This window comes from Oncorhynchus clarkii, chromosome 4 (genome assembly GCF_045791955.1).
Source record: "Oncorhynchus clarkii lewisi isolate Uvic-CL-2024 chromosome 4, UVic_Ocla_1.0, whole genome shotgun sequence".
Classification (NCBI taxonomy): domain Eukaryota; kingdom Metazoa; phylum Chordata; class Actinopteri; order Salmoniformes; family Salmonidae; genus Oncorhynchus; species Oncorhynchus clarkii.
This window is the reverse complement of record NC_092150.1, coordinates 26,313,440-26,331,194: the sequence shown is the minus strand read 5'-3', so window position 1 is coordinate 26,331,194 and position 17,755 is coordinate 26,313,440. Positions and strand designations below refer to the sequence as shown.

The window sequence follows — 17,755 nt, the reverse complement described above, 5'->3', positions numbered from 1 at the left end:
TTCAGTTTCTGCTGGTCATTGGTACTAGCTAGGTACCAAGCTAAAGCTAGCTAGCTACCCCCAGAAGATGCGGTCGAAAAATGATTTATTACCAACGCGGTATTGTAAACACACCGTTCAAGGCCGGTGTTTGCAGACATTTTTGTACAGCTTTGACAGTGCGACTGATAATAGTGGTGGTGCTTGGCTTGCACGTGCAAATTCAGAACACACAACATTCTGTAATAGAACTGCGTTATTTGATGCGTCAAATAGTGTTTATTGATGTGTATATTTTTTTTTATGACACCCAAAGGCCCAAACGGCGTTCAATAGTATGTTGTGAAGCTAATAGCAGTGATGCTATTACTGCATAACTCCGGTAGGGCAACATCTGAACAATAGCGCACTTGGTAACGTTAGTATTTACCGGTGCTCGACCAGTCGCGAAAGCCAACATCACCCACGACAGGGAACGGTTGATTGTCCAGGGCAATGGATTTCGCCTTTTAGTTGTCTCGCTGAAATTCTTACTCTTTCAAATGACTGCTCGACTTGTTGACTGCTCGATCCACACTGCAGACATTGTGGGCTAGGTTAGGAATGCTGTGTTGCATGTTTAGCTCTAAATTTTACTTGGCTTCATTACGTCATGTACCTTATGTAGGTATGCATGTCAACTTTGACATTGGTTTTTCACATTGGCGTTAAACTAGACATCGGGCCAATATCAACGGTGGCATTTTTTAGCTAATATCGTCCGATTCCGATATGTTCACCGATATATCCTACATCCCTAAAAAACACATATAACTGGCGGTAGCTACGTGCCTTAAAAACCATCAAGCATTAACACAATTGTAAAGTTCTTGACTTACAAGACGTTGTGGTCCTGTTTCCAAGGTGCTAACGCGTCTGTGTGTGGCGCTTGCCTCCTTGGCCCTGAACACCATGCCAGAGGTGTGGCCGGGCGCCGTGCCAGAAATGGTGCGTGTGTTCCAAGAGGAGGGAGGGGGGGTGGATGGCCGGGCCAGATGTCTGGCCCTGCTGGAGCTTCTGACCGTCCTGCCTGAAGAGTTCCAGACCAGCCGCCTGCCGCAGTACCGCAAGGGACAGGTGAGGGGGTGCTGGAGACTGAATAGTGCCAATGGGGACAACAAAAAGGCAGACGGGCACACCAATGCACACACAAAAGGACAAGTGGGGGCCGGGGTTAGTATTTCCTGTAACCTTGTGTCTCTCTGTCTGTAGGTGCGAGGTGCTCTGGGTCGTGAGTGGGGGTCAGTGTGTCCACTGCTGCAGCAGCTGCTGCGTCAAGGGGACAGTCCCGGGGCAGTGAAGGCTCGTGTCCTGCGCTGTCTGTCCTCCTGGGTGCTGCTGGACGTCCCTCTCAGTGAGAGTGAAGGACTGGTGGAGGACTGTTTCACTGCTCTACCAGACCCCGAGCTGTTTGATACCGCCGTGGAGGCTATTGTCAACGCCGTATCACAACCCGACTCCCAGAGGTGTGTCTGTGCCAGGGGGAGATTGAGTGGGTGTGTGAGTGGGTGTGTCATCCAGAGTATGTGAGTGGAGCGGAGTGTGCCCAATGGGAACCTCGCCCCGCGCTCCAGTCAAAAGGCTGGAGCGTCGGCCTTCTCGCCTGCTCTAATTTCACTCCAGTAGCGCTCACTTCACGAGCTCAGGGCATGCCAAGCCCAGCATGCATTTGCATCTACTTGTGTTCTGCTATAGCCCCTTGCTTTATTTCCATAAAGAAACTGACCAAGCACACAGGTGCAAAATCAAGGTGAGTAAGAGAGGGAGTGTGGTGATGTAGTGTCCACAACTAAAGAATGATTGTTGAATCTGAAAATACATGTATCCCGACTGCATGAAGGTGTACCTACTATGTGCACATGCTAGAAGAAAGGAACGAGGTGGGTAGATAACTGTCTCGTTTTTTCCCCTATTACCTGTACAATAGGCCATAATTGATTTTGGCCCAATAGACCTGGCATATTCCCACGTCCAAGGAGCTTTACGTTTTTATTGGGTTATTTTGCCTAAAAACGTTTAGGCCTACCTAATACAAGAGAGAGAAAAAACAACTCTGCATCACCCCAGCCTGGCAAAAGTGGCCAAAAGGGTGTTTAGAATTCCCAGTTGCTCTGCGAGTGTGGAGAGGATGTTCTTCGCTGCTGACTTGCTCTCCAGGCAACATCACATGAGCCTGAAGCCACAGACTGGCCAAACTCATGTTTCAAAAGCACGGAGGTAATTTTTTGTTTAATTTGTATTTAATTCTAAGTAAATCACAGCAGATATGTGCATTTATCGACTATAATGATTTTAATACAACAAAATGTTGTTTAAATGCTGAGTGCTTTATGTTCCTACCAGCCTATTGTGTGTCACTCACAAATGCTTCACATTGTATTTATTTGTAGGCCTTAAAACAATATAGCCTTAATTTTTGTTCATTCTTAGGCTCCTGACATATTTAGTGTTTATGATGTTTTAATATGTCATGTAGCCTTTTTTTTTTATGATCTGGGCTTCTTACAGTCACCTTTTAATGTTTATTCAAATACTTTTCATTCAAATCCATACGTTTGGTAGGTCCAGGAAGTCACACAAATAATTGTGTGTTGGTTAAATTGTGATTTTAATGAATGGAGTGAATTTGGAGCAGCAGTTTTTTTATATTTGTGAGCGTGGAGTGGTTTTTAGTGGAGGGGTTGGAAAGGACATGTATACCGGAGCGATGCGCAAGCTCCGCTCCGTGAGCGATTGAGCGGGATTTCCAACCAAAGAGATGGGAAGGGAGCAAGAAAGACATTCAGGGAGAGATGACAGCCAAGAGAACAGTGCGGGTATGGGAAGGGCATCTGAGAGAGGGAAAGAGAGAGGGTAGGGGAAATAGGGATGCAGAGAGAAATACAGGCAAGGGAGAGTTGACAGCTGAGGGGAGGATGAAAGAAAATAGGTTTACTGGGGGAGAGAATGGAGGGAGTACATGGAAAGTTGACTGCCAGGAAGGGAGGGGCATTTCTCGGCTGGCTGGTGTTGCCATGGTTACAAAGCTGGGGAGCGATGTCATCATGCTCCGATTGGCTCCGATGGCAGGCACCCAGTACCCCCTCCCGAGAGACGGGGAGGGAAAGAAAGATGAGCAAGGGAGGAAGAGGTGCAACATCCACCCGGCAGGTTGGAGCTATGATTACTCTGCTGACAGGCCTGTTCTCACACGCACAGCACACATTGCTGCTCTGTTCAACTTCTCAAGTCTCCTCATCATGCATGTTGTTTTTATTGATCTATAAGTAAGGCCAGTATGACTGTAGGAGGAATGAATATGAACCTCGTAATGTCAATCGTAGTGTCATCCAACCTGAGGCAGAAACACTCAACATTTGATGGTTGTGTACATTTTTGTGTTTGTCCTTCCTTCCTCTTTCCTTCACGTACAATGTTTCTCTTTCTCTCCCTTTCCTCTGTCATAACCCTTTTCACCCATTTTCCTCCTACTTAATTACTGGACAGGGGAAATTAGTTGCCTGGCAACAAGACCGGTGGACCAATAGCATCCTCCCAAATGACTTCACTGTAATGTGTTTAAACAGAGGGAAAGGGAGGAAAAGAGGGAGGTGAAATTATGTGCTTTTAAAAGAAAAATCCACCCAAAACCACTCATTCCTTTTCATTTACATTGTTAAATAACACTGAGAACAATACTTTTTCATTTTAGCATTATAATAAGGTTGGTAGCAACATGGGAAATCGTGGAAATCTGTTGCTGCTCATGTCGACAACAAAATCTACAGTGCAATTCTCCCTCGATGGGCTAGGTAGCTATCTAGCAAGCAAACATAGCTCCACACAATAATAACAAAGACATTATCAGCATGTAAGGTAGCTAGTTGGCTGTAAAATTGCCTAAACAAACTGCACTATCAATTTAGGAGTCTACAATATCAATATGTTCAACCTGCAGATCAATTTGCCTCAGAGTAGAGTCTGACATTCACAATGGCTGATATACTTTTGAGGGGAGAGCATGGGCAACGTTTTGTATGTCAATGGGCTGCACGGTGCATTCTGGGCGATTTTGGAATGAAAGGGAGTCTATTGGGCGCTAGCTCAGAAATCCAACATTATTACGGATTTCATCAACGAGAAGTAAAACATTACAAATCTTTTCCCGATTTATGTGAGGTATAGTTAACTTGCTATCTGTAATATTGTATAGGTTTGGAATCGTCACATTACGTACTTTCGAGGAAAATGGGCACGTTTCTCGACAAAGTGCAATCGGAAAGGATTCAGACCTCCTTGACTTTTACCACATTTTGTTATGTTACAGCCTTATTCTAAAATTGATTAAAATGTTTTTTCCCCCTCATCAATCTACACTGCGATTCCAGCCTCAAGCCTTCTTTGGTATGACACTACAAGCTTAGCACACCTGGATTTGGGGAGTTTCTCCCATTCTTCTCTGCATATTCTCTCAACCTCTGTCAGGTTGGATGGGGAGCATCGCCGCACAGCTATTTTCAGGTCTCTCCAGAGATGTTCGATCGAGTTCAAGTTTGGGCTCTGGCTGGGCCACTCAAGGACATTCAGAGACTTGTCCCGAAGCCATTCCTGCGTTGTCTGGGCTGTGTGCTTAGGGTTGTTATGTTGGAAGGTGAACCTTCACCTCAGTCGGAGGTCCTGAGCGCTCTGGAGCAGGATATCTCTGTACTTTGCTCCGTTCTTCTTTCCCTCGATCCTGACTAGTCTCCCAGTCCCTGCCGCTGAAAAACATCCCCACAGCATGATGCTGCCACCCCCATGCTTCACCATAAGGATGGTGCCAGGTTTCAACCAGATGTGACGCTTGGCATTCAGGCTAAAGAGTTCAATCTTGGTTTCATCAGACCAGAGAATCTTCTTTCTCATGGTCTGAGAGTACTTTAGGTGCATTTAGGCAAACTCAAAGCGGGCTGTCATGTGCCTTTTACTGAGGAGTGGCTTCCATCTGGCCACTACCGTAAAGGCCTGATTTGGTGGAGTGCTGCAGAGATGGTTGTCCTTCTGGAAGGTTCTCCCATCTCTACAGAGGAACTCTGGAGCTCTGTCAATGACCATCGGGTTCTTGATCACATCCCTGACCAAGACCCTTCTCCCCCGATTGTTCAATTTGGCCATGTGGCCAGCTTTAGTAAGAGTTTTGGTGGTTCCGAACTTCTTCCATTTAAGAATGATGGCGGCTACTGTGTTTTTGGGGACCTTCAAAGCTGCAGAAATGTTTTGGTACCCTTCCTTAGGTCTGTGCCTCAACACGATCCTGTCTCGGAGCTCTACGGACAATTCCTTGGACCACATGGCTTGGTTTTTGCTCAGACATGCACTGTCAACTATGGGACCTTACATAGACGTGTGTGCTTTTTCTAAATCATGTCCAATCAATTAAGTTTACCACAGGTGGACTCCAAGTTGTAGAAACATCTCAAGGATGATCAATGGAAACAGGATGCACCTGAGCTCAATTTTCGAGTCTCATAGCAAAGGGCCTGAATACTTACAGTTGAAGTCGGAAGTTTACATTCACCTTAGCCAAATACATTTAAACTCAGTTTTTCACAATTCCTGAATGTAATCCTTGTAAAAATTCCCTGTCTTAGGACAGTTAGGATCACCACTTTATTTTAAGAATGTGAAATGTCAGAATAATGATTTATTACAGCCTTTCATCACATTCCCAGTGGGTCAGAAGTTTACATGCACTCAATTAGTATTTGGTAGCATTGCCTTTAAATTGTTTAACTTGGGTCAAACATTTCAGATGGCCTTCCACAAGCTTCCCACAATAAGTTGGGTGAATTTTGGCCCATTCCTTCTGACAGAGTTGGTGTAACTGAGTCAGTTAACTAGGTCTCCTTGCTTGCACATGCTTTTTCAGTTCAGCCCACAATTTTTCTAGAAGTTTGAGGTCAGAGCTTTGTGATCAAATCAAATCAAATTTATTTATATAGCCCTTCGTACATCAGCTGATATCTCAAAGTGCTGTACAGAAACCCAGCCTAAAACCCCAAACAGCAAGCAATGCAGGTGTAGAAGCACGGTGGCTAGGAAAAACTCCCTAGAAAGGCCAAAACCTAGGAAGAAACCTAGAGAGGAACCAGGCTATGTGGGGTGGCCAGTCCTCTTCTGGCTGTGCCGGGTGGAGATTATAACAGAACATGGTCAAGATGTTCAAATGTTCATAAATGACCAGCATGGTCGAATAATAATAATAAGGCAGAACAGTTGAAAGAAACTGGAGCAGCAGCACGGCCAGGTGGACTGGTGACAGCAAGGAGTCATCATGTCAGGTAGTCCTGGGGCATGGTCCTAGGGCTCAGGTCCTCCGAGAGCGAGAAAGAGAGAATTAGAGAACGCACACTTAAATTCACACAGGACACCGAATAGGACAGGAGAAGTACTCCAGATATAACAAACTGACCCTAGCCCCCCGACACATAAACTACTGCAGCATAAATACTGGAGGCTGAGACAGGAGGGGTCATGAGACACTGTGGCCCCATCCGAGGACACCCCCGGACAGGGCCAAACAGGAAGGATATAACCCCACCCACTTTGCCAAAGCACAGCCCCCACACCACTGGAGGGATATCTTCAACCACCAACTTACCATCCTGAGACAAGGCTGAGTATAGCCCACAAAGACCTCCGCCACGGCACAACCCAAGGGGGGGGGGGGGGGCGCCAACCCAGACAGGATGACCACATCAGTGAATCAACCCACTCAGGTGACGCACCCCCTCCAGGGACAGCATGAGAGAGCCCCAGTAAGCCAGTGACTCAGCCCCTGTAATAGGGTTAGAGGCAGAGAATCCCAGTGGAAAGAGGGGAACCGGCCAGGCAGAGACAACAAGGGCGGTTCGTTGCTCCAGAGCCTTTCCGTTCACCTTCCCACTCCTGGGCCAGACTACACTCAATCATATGACCCACTGAAGAGATGAGTCTTCAGTAGAGACTTAAAGGTTGAGACCGAGTTTGCGTCTCTGACATGGGTAGGCAGACAGTTCCATAAAAATGGAGCTCTATAGGAGAAAGCCCTGCCTCCAGCTGTTTGCTTAGAAATTCTGGGGACAATTAGGAGGCCTGCGTCTTGTGACCGTAGCGTACGTGTAGGTATGTACGGCAGGACCAAATCAGAGAGATAGGTAGGAGCAAGCCCATGTAATGCTTTGTAGGTTAGCAGTAAAACCTTGAAATCAGCCCTTGCTTTGACAGGAAGCCAGTGTAGAGAGGCTAGCACTGGAGTAATATGATCAAATTTTTTGGTTCTAGTCAGGATTCTAGCAGCCGTATTTAGCACTTGTGATGGCCACTCCAATACCTTGACCTTGTTGTCCTTGCATGCTTAGGGGTCATTGTCCATTTGGAAGACCCATTTGCGACCAAGCTTTAACTTCCTGTCTGATGTCTTGAGTAGAGGTTGACCGATTTATGATTTTTCAACGCCGATACCGATTATTGGAGTGCCAAAAGAATCCGATGCCGATTTTAAAATAAATAAATAAATAAATAAATAAATAATGACAATTACTACAATACTGAATGAACACTTATTTTAACTTAATATAATACATCAATAAAATCAATTTAGCTTCAAATAAATAATGAAACATGTTCCATTTGGTTTAAATAATGCAAAAACAAAGTGTTGGAGAAGTAAAAGTGCAATATGTGCCATGTAAAAAAGCTAACGTTTGAATTCCTTGCTCAGAACATGAGAACATATGAAAGTTGGTGGTTCCTTTCAACATGAGACTTCAATATTCCAAGGTAAGAGGTTTTAGGTTGTAGTTAATATAGTATTTATAGGACTATTTCTCTCTATACCATTTGTATTTCATATACCTTTGATTATTGGATGTTCTTATAGGCACTATAGTATTGCCAGTGTAAAAGTATAGCTTCCGTCCCTCTCCTCGCCCCTACCTGGGCTCGGACCAGGAACACATCGACAACAGCCACACTCGAAGCAGCGTTACCCATCGCTCCACAAAAGCCGCAGCCCTTGCAGAGCAAGGGGAACAACTACTCCAAGTCTCAGAGCGAGTGACATCACCAATTTGAAACGCTATTAGCGCGCACCCCGCTAACCAGCTAGCCATTTCACATTGGTTACACCAGCCTAATCTCGGGAGTTGATAGGCTTGAAGTCATAAACAGCTCAATGCTTGAAGCATTGCGAAGAGCTGCTGGCAAAACACACGAAAGTGCTGTTTGAATGAATGCTTACGAGCCTGCTGGTGCCGACCATTGCTCAGTCAGACTGCTCTATCAAATATCAAATCATAGACTTAATTATAACATAACATACAGAAATACGAGCTTTACGTCATTATGGTCGAATCCGGAAACGATCTTTCAGTGAAATACGGAACTGTTCCGTATTTTATCTAAAGGGTGGCATTCATAAGTCTAAATATTCATAATGTCATAATTACGTAAAATTCTGGCAAATTAGTTCGGCCCAAACTGTTGCATATACCCTGACTCTGCGTGCAATGAACGCAAGAGAAGTGACACAATTTCACCTGGTTAATATTGCCAGCTAACTTCTTGACGCTACCCATCCCTGTAGCGGGATCATTTTCGTCAGCAACCGCTGAATAGCATAGCACAACAGTCAAATAATATTACTAACAAATATTCATATTCATAAAATAACAAGTGCAATATTGCGAAACACAGGTTAGCCTTTTGTTAATCACCCTGTCGTCTCAGATTTTGAAATTATGCTTTACAGCGAAAGCGATCCAAGCGTTTAAGTTTATCGATAGCCCAGCATAGCATTATGTACACTTAGCATCAGGACGCTTGGTCACGAATATCAGAAAAGCAATCAAATTAACCGTGTACCTTTGATCTTCGGATGTTTTCACTGACTAGACTCCCAGTTAGACATCAAATGTTTCTTTTGTTCCATAAAGATTATTTTTATACCCAAAATACCAACGTTTGTTTGTCGCGTTATGTTCAGAAATCCACAGGAAAGAGCAGTCACCACAACGCAGACGTATATTCCAAATAATATCTATAATGTCCACAGAAACATGTCAAACGTTTTTTTACAATCAATCTTCAGGTTGTTTTTAAAATATATATTCGATAATATATCAACCGAGTGTGTAGCTTTTTCCATAACAGCGGGAGGAACAATGGCGGCTTTACTCATATATATATATATATATCCCTTTAAATGGAGTCTAGACATTTCTATCCTAATCTGTCAATTATATGCATATTCTAGCATCTGGTCCTGAGAAATAGGTTGTTTACTTTGGGAATGTTATTTTTCCAAACATAAAAATAGTGCCCCCTAGCTTCAAGAGGCTAACCTGGATTTCTTTTAGCTAAATTTGCAGGTTTAAAAATATATACTTCTGTGTATTGATTTTAAGAAAGGCATTGATGTTTATGGTTAGGTACAGTCATGCAATGACTGTGCTTTTTTCGCAAATATCTTTGTTAGGAAGTCTTTGTAAGGAAGAAATAGTCTTCACACAGTTTGCAATGAGCTAGGCAGCCCAAACTGCTGCATATACCCTTACTCTGTTGCAAGAGAAGTGACACAATTTTCCTAGTTAAAAGAAATTCATGTTAGCAGGCAATATTAACTAAATATGCAGGTTTAAAAATATATACTTGTGTATTGATTTTAAGAAAGGCATTAATGTTTATGGTTAGGTACATGTTGGAGCAACGACAGTCCTTTTTCGCTAATGCGCACCGCATCGATTATATGCAACGCAGGGCACGCTAGATAAACTAGTAATATCATCAACCATGTGTAGTTAACTAGTGATTATGCTTGATTTTTTTTTATAAGATAAGTTTAATGCCTGCTAGCAACTTACCTTGGCTTCTTACTGCATTCGCGTAACAGCGTAATCAGGTGGTTAGAGCGTTGGACTAGTTAACCGTAAGTTTGCAAGATTGAATCCCCGAGCTGACAAGTTAAAAATCTGTTAACCCACCGTTCCATGGCCGTCATTGAAAATAAAAATGTGTTCTTAACTGACTTGCCTAGTTAAATAAAGGTGTAAAAAAATAAATAATAATTGGTGTCCAAAAATCCAGATTTCCAAATGTTATGAAACTTGAAATCAGCCCTAATTAATCGGCCATTCCGATTAATCGGTCGACCTGTAATCCACAGGTCCACCTCCAAATGACTCAAATGATGTCAATTAGCTTATCAGAAGTTTCTAAAGCTGTTTAAGCTGTTTAAAGGCACAGTCAACTTAGTGTATGTAAATTTCTGAGCCACTGGAATTTGTGATACAGTGAAATAATCTGTCTGTAAACAATTGTTGGAAAAATTACTTGTAAAGTAGATGTCCTAACTGACTTGCCAAAACTATAGTTTGTTAACAATACATTTGTGGAGTGGTTGAAAAACGAGTTTTAATGACTCCAACCTAAGTGTATGTAAACCCCCGACTTCAACTGTATAAGGTAATAAGGTATTTATTTTTATCTAATTTGCCAACATTCTAAAATCCTGTTTTCATTTAATCTTTATGGTATATTCTAAGTAGATAAGGGGAAAATGTATTTAATCCAATAAGGCTGTAATATAACAAAATGTAGAAAAGGGGTTTGAATATTTTCCGAATGCACTGTATAGGCTACTTTAGGATATATCATGGGAAATAGCTTTTGATTTCTGTGTGAAAATGTTATGGGGGTTTCTCCAGTGGTTTTATTGGTAGGTCTACATTATGCTCAGATATCCACAATGGCTACTGTTTAAAACTGTAAGGGTACAGCCTCAGTGTTCACTATAAACACTCGCTGGAAGTTGCACAAAATTCTCACCGTGTTAAATTTCCACTCACAGGACCTAAAATTTGCTTAGTTACCCCATAAAATTATTGGGAACATTGATAGACACTCGCACTCTTTAATGCACAGTCACTCAAATACTCATTACCCCCTGAATAACATGCGTACACACACACAGGGCTGTGTTGGTCTTGGAATTTTGGCTAACGGTAATTGGCCAGCCAAATTACCGCAGTCTCTGTAATAACCGTTTGAATAGCAACCCATTTCATTTTTTTTACCCACATTTTCTCCTTTCCTCAGCTCCTGACAGCATGTGCTGCCATAGAAATAGAATACATGGAATGGGCGCCCCGTTCAAGTAAATGATAGCATAGTGGTTGGACTGGCATCCATTGCTAGTGTACCCATAGGAGCAAAGCTGGAAGTAAAAGCAGGAAATGTACCCATAAATATGTGCTGTGATTTGATGATTCAACTCAACTGACATAGTCGTGGCCAAAAGTTTTGAGAATGACACACAAACTAATTTTCACAAAGTTTGCTGCTTCAGTGTCTCCAGATATTTTTGTCAGATGTTACTATGGAATACTGAAGTATAATTACAAGCATTTCATAAGTGTCAAAGGCTTTTATTGACAATTACATGTTACATTGACCCTTCTTTTTCAAGACCTCTGCAATCCACCCTGGCATGCTGTCAATTCACTTCTGGGCCACTGATGGCAGCCCGTTCTTGCATAATCAGTGCTTGGAGTTTGTCAGAATTTGTGGGGTTTTGTTTGTCCACCCGCATCTTGAGGATTGACCACAAGTTCTCAATGGGATTAAGGTCTGGGGAGTTTCCTGGCCATGGACCCAAAATATCGATGTTTTGTTACCCGAGTTTTGTTCCCACTTTTGCTTATGGCAAGGTGCTCCATCATGCTGGAAAAGGCATTGTTCGTCACAACTGTTCCTGGATGGTTGGGAGAAGTTGCTCTCGGAGGATGAGTTGGTACCATTCTTTATTCATGGCTGTGTTCTTAGGCAAAATTGTGAGTGAGCCCACTCCCTTAGCTGAGAAGTAACCCCACACATGAATGGTCTCAGTATGCTTTACTGTTGACATGACACAGGACTGATGGTAGCGCTCACCTTGTCTTCACCGGACAAGCTTTTTTCCGGATGCCCCAGACAATCGGAAAGGGGATTTATCAGAGAAAATGACTTTAAATCAAATCAAATTTTATTTGTCACATACATATGGTTAGCAGATGTTAATGCGAGTGTAGCGAAATGCTTGTGCTTCTAGTTCCGACAATGCAGTAATAACTAACGAGTAATCTAACCTAACAATTTCACAACAACTACCTTATGCACACAAGTGTAAAGGGATGAAGAATATGTACATAAAAATATATGAATGAGTGATGGTACAGAACGGCATAGGCAAGATGCAGTAGATTGTATAGAGTACAGTATATACATTTGAGATGAGTAATGTAGGGTATGTAAACATTATATTAAGTGGCATTGTTTAAAGTGGCTAGTGATACATTTTTTACATACATTTTTCCATTATTAAAGTGGCTGGAGTTGAGTCAGTATGTTGGCAGCAGCCACTCAATGTTAGTGGTGGCTGTTTAACAGTCTGATGGCCTTGAAATAGAAGCTGTTTTTCAGTCTCTCGGTCCCTGCTTTGATGCACCTGTACTAACCTCGCCTTCTGGATGATAGCAGGGTGAGCAGGCAGTGGCTCGGGTGGTTGTTGTCCTTGATGACCTTTATGGCCTTCCTGTGACATCGGGTGGTGTAGGTGTCCTGGAGGGCAGGTAGTTTGCCCCCTGTGATGCGTTGTGCAGACCTCAGTACCCTCTGGAGAGCCTTACGGTTGTGGCCGGAGCAGTTGCCGTACCAGGCGGTGATACAGCCCGACAGGATACTCTCGATTGTGCATCTGTAAAAGTTTGAGTGCTTTTGGTGACAAGCCAAATTTCTTCAGCGCCCTGATGTTGAAGAGGCGCTGCTGCGCACCATTGTGGGGCCCCAGTGTTGAGGATCAGCGGGGTGGAGATGTTGTTACTTACCCTCACCACCTGGGGGTGGCCCGTCAGGAAGTCCAGTACACAGTTGCACAGGGCGGGGTCGAGACCCAGGGTCTCGAGCTTGATGACGAGTTTGGAGGGCACTATGGCGTTAAATGCTGAGCTGTAGTCAATGAACAGCATTCTCACATAGGTATTCCTCTTGTCCAGATGGGTTAGGGCAGTGTGCAGTGTGGTTGAGATTGCATCGTCTGTGGACCTATTGGGGCGGTAAGCAAATTGGAGTGGGTCTAGGGTGTCAGGTAGGGTGGAGGTGATATGGTCCTTGACTAGTCTCTCAAAGCACTTCATGATGACAGAAGTGAGTGCTATGGGGCGGTAGTCGTTTAGCTCAGTTACCTTAGCTTTCTTGGGAACAGGAACAATGGTAGCATGTGGGAACAGCAGACTGGGATAAGGATTGATTATGTCCAGCCAGCTGGTCTGCGCATGCTCTGAGGACACGGCTGGGGATGCTGTCTGGGCCTGCAGCCTTGCGAGGGTTAACACGTTTAAATGTTTTACTCACTTCGGCTGCAGTGAAGGAGAGTCCGCAGGATTTGGTAGTGGGCCGTGGCACTGTATTGTCCTCAAAGCGAGCAAAGAAGTTGTTTAGTGTGTCTGGGAGCAAGACATCCTGGTCCGCGACGGGGCTGGTTTTCTTTTTGTAATCCGTGATTGACTGTAGACCCTGCCACATATCTCTTGTGTCTGAACCGTTGAATTGCGACTCTACTTTGTCTCTATACTGACGCGTAGCTTGTTTGATTGCCTTGCGGAGGGAATAGCTACACTGTTTGTATTCGGTCATGTTTCCGGTCACCTTGCCCTGGTTAAAAGCAGTGGTTCGCGCGCTTTCAGTTTGGCACGAATGCTGCCACCAATCCACGATTTCTGGTTTGGGAATGTTTTAGTTGTTGCTGTGGGTACGGCATCGCCGATGCACTTGCTAATAAACTCGCTCACCGAATCAGCGTATTCATCAATGTTGTTTACCCCAGTCCTCAGCAGTCTAATCCCTGTACCTTTTGCAGAATATCAGTCTGTCCCTGATGTTTTTCCTGGAGAGAAGTGGCTTCTTTGCTGCCCTTCTTGACACCAGGCCATCCTACAAAAGTCTTCACCTCACTGCGTGTGCAGATGCACTCACACCTACCTGCTGCCATTCCTGAGCAAGCTCTGTACTACTGGTGGTGCCCCGATCCCGCAGCTGAGTCAACTTTTGGAGACAGTCCTGGCTCTTGCTGGACTTTCTTGGGTGCCCTGAAGCAGCCTTCACAACAATTGAACCGCTCTCCTCAAAGTTTTTGATGATCCGATAAATGGTTGATTTAGGTGCAATCTTACTGGCAGCAATATCCTTGCCTGTGAAGCCCTTTTTTTGCAAAGCAATGATGACGGCTCGTGTTTCCTTGCAGGTTACCATGATTAACAAAGGAAGAACAATGATTCCAAGTGGTGGTTGACTGATTAATCGTAATGGCCGATTAATTAGGGCCGATTTTCAAGTTTTCATAACAATTGGAAATCAGTATTTGGACACCGATTTGGACAATTTATTTATATATTTTTGAATATATATTTTTAAACCTTTTATTTAACTAGGCAAGTCAGTTAAGAACACATTCATATTTTCAATGACGGCCTAGGAACGGTGGGTTAACTGCCTTGTTCAGGGGCAGAATGACAGATTTTTACCTTGTCAGCTCGGGGATTTGTTTTAGCAACCTTCCGGTTACTAGTCCAACGCTCTAACCACCTGCCTTACATTGCACTCCACGAGGAGCCTGCGTGGCAGGCTGACTACCTGTTACGCGAGGGCAGCAAGAAGTCAAGGTAAGTTGCTAGCTAGCATTAAACTTATAAACAATCAATCTTCACCTAATCACTAGTTAACTACACATGGTTGATGATATTACTAGTTTATCTAGCGTGTCCTGCGTTGCATATAATCGATACCTGTTAATTTCTCATCGAATCACAGCCTACTTCGCCAAACGGGTGATGATGTTGCACCAAACCTGACCATAAATATCAATGCCTTTCTTTAAAATCAATACACAAGTATAGATTTTTAAACCTGCATATTTAGTTAATATTGCCTGCTAACATGAATTTCTTATAATTAGGGAAATTGTGTCATTTCTCTTGCGTTCCGTGCAAGCAGCCAGGGTATATGCAGCAGTTTGGGCCGCCTGGCTCGTTGCGAACTGTGTGAAGTCCATTTATTCCTAACAAAGACCGTAATTAATTTGCCAGAATTTTACATAATTATGACATAACATAACAAGGTTGTACAATGTAACAGCAATATTTAGACCGTTAGATAAAATACGGAACGCTTCTGTATTTCACTGTAAGAATAAACGTTTTCAAAAAGATAGTTTCGACCATATTAATGACCTAAGGCTCGTATTTCTGTGTTTTATTATGTTATAATTAAGTCTATGATTTGATATTTGATAGAGCAGTCTGACTGAGTGATGGTAAGCAGCAGCAGGCTCGTACGCATTCATTCAAACAGCACTTTCGTGTGTTTTGCCAGCAGCTCTTCGCAATGCTTCAAGCATTGAGCTGTTTATGACTTCAAGCCTATCAACTCCCGAGATTAGGCTGGTGTAACCAATGTGAAATGGCTAGCTGGTTAGCGGGGTGCGCGCTAATAGCGTTTCAAATTGGTGATGTCACTCGCTCTGAGACTTGGAGTAGTTGTTCACCTTGCTCTGCAAGGGCTGCGGCTTTTGTGGAGCGATGGGTAACGCTGCTTCAAGGGTGGCTGTTGTCGATGTGTTCCTGGTTCGAGCCCAGGTAGGGGTGAGGAGAGGGACGGAAGCTATACTGTTACACTGGCAATACTAAAGTGCCTATAAGAACATCCAATAGTCAAAAGTATATGAAATGCAAATGCTATAGAGAGAAACAGTCCTATAATTCCTATAATAACTACAACCTAAAACTTCTTACCTGGGAGCATTGAAGATTCATGTTAAAAGGAACCACCAGCTTTCATATGTTCTCATGTTCTGAGCAATGAACTTAAACCTTAGCTTTTTTTACATGGCACATATTGCACTTTTACTTTCTTCTCCAACACTTTGTTTTTGCATTATTTAAACCAAATTTAACATGTTTCGTTATTTGAGGCTGAATTGATTTTATTGATGTATTATATTAAGTTAAAATAAGTGTTCATTCAGTATTGTTGTAATTGTCATTATTATAAATAAATAAAAATGGTCAGATTAATCGGTATCGGCTTTTTCTGGTCCTCCAATAATCGGTATCGGCGTTGAAAACTCATAATCGGTCGACCTCTAATTCCCAAGCACCACCCTCCTTTTGAAGCTTCCAGTCTGTTATTTGAACTCAATCAGCATGACGGAGTGATCTCCAGCCTTGTCCTCGTCAACACTCACACCTGTGTTAACGAGAGAATCACTGACATGTCAGCTGGTCCTTTTGTGGCAGGGCTGAAATGCAGTGGAAATGTTTTTTGGGATTCAGTTCATTTGCATGGCAAAGAGGGACTTGGCAATTATTTGCAATTCATCTGATCACTCTTCATAACATTCTGGAGTATATGCAAATTGCCATCATACAAACTGAGGCAGCAGACTTTGAGAATTAATATTTGTGTAATTCTCAACTTTTGGCCACGACTGTACATTCCATTGCATTTGCCAAATCAGTTAACATCATTTGAATAAACATTCTACATTACCATGGATGTGATTTTGTCACAATGCCAGGCAGCCATTGCAAGTGTACCCATGAGTTAAGGCTGGTTTTTACTTCGCCTTGACGCAGAGAGAACAGTCTTTGACTAGGGGGGGCTGTAGTCCTTGGCAATTTTTTGGGGCCTTCCTCTGACACCGCGTGGTATAGAGGTTCTGGGTGGCAGGAAACTTGGCCCCAGTGATGTACTGGGCCGTACGCACTACCCTCTGTAGAGCCTTCCTGTCGGAGGCCGAGCAGTTGCCATACCACGCGCCACCCGGATCTGAGGACCCATGCCAAATCTTTTTGGTCTCCTGAGGGGGAATAGGCTTTGTCGTGCCCTCTTCAAGACTGTCTTGGTGTGTTTGGACCATGATAGTTTGTTAGTAATGTGGACACCAAGGAACTTGAAGCTCTCAAGAGCTTCAAGTTCGATGAGAATGGGGGTGTGCTCGGTCCTCCTTTTTCTGTAGTCCTGACATACATGCATAATGACCTGCATGTTAGTGTATCACATGAAGTTGGTGCCACCCTATTTGGGGAGGACAGTCACATGGTAATGGCTGGAGCAGAAGATTGGAATGGTATCATACACTTGGGTTCTATGTGTTTGATGCCATTCCATTTGCTTCGTTTCAGCCATTATTAGGAGCCGTCCTCCCTTCAGCAGCCTCCTCTGATGTGTATTACTTCCTCCCATTCCTCCAGTCAAAATAACAGGTAGGCCTTTGCAAATACGGGCTAATCATCCGTTCTGTGCAGTATTCTATCAAACACTGAACAGTGTGAAGGTAAATTCAATGTGTTTTATTGAGTAGAAGTTTGAATTTCAATGACAGGTTTTCAGAAACTGTGAACAAGCGTCCGGGGAACGGGGCGAACAGGATGCTAGGCCATTGATTTTTTTTCCCCCCCACTGTGGTATCTCGATACTACTCGGTATCATGATACTTGGCCTGGTATTGTTTTTATAATTTTGGTTTCATGACAAGGTGAAATCCCTGAGCAGGTTCGTTCGTCTCCAGCAACTGAGTTAGGATGGACGCCTGTATCTTTGTAGTGACTGGGTGTATTGATACACCATCCAAAGTGTAATGAATAACTTCACTATGCTCAAAGGGATGTTCACTCTCTCTCTTTTGATTTTTTACTCATCTACCAAT

The 17,755-nt window shown here is 43.5% G+C and overlaps 1 protein-coding gene across 2 annotated transcripts in view; it reads left to right on the top strand.

Annotated features, from left to right (window-relative positions):
- LOC139406647 (importin-13-like) overlaps window positions 1-17,755 on the top strand; it is a 66,791-nt gene that overhangs the window by 33,458 nt on the left and 15,578 nt on the right. For both annotated transcript variants that reach the window (XR_011634011.1, XM_071149485.1), the window contains exons 4-5: window positions 883-1,095; window positions 1,231-1,484. Coding sequence is in view for 1 of the 2 variants with exons in the window: in XM_071149485.1 (XP_071005586.1) it covers window positions 883-1,095; window positions 1,231-1,484 (467 nt within the window). In the remaining variant the exon portion in view is untranslated. The remainder of the gene's footprint in view (window positions 1-882; window positions 1,096-1,230; window positions 1,485-17,755) is intronic.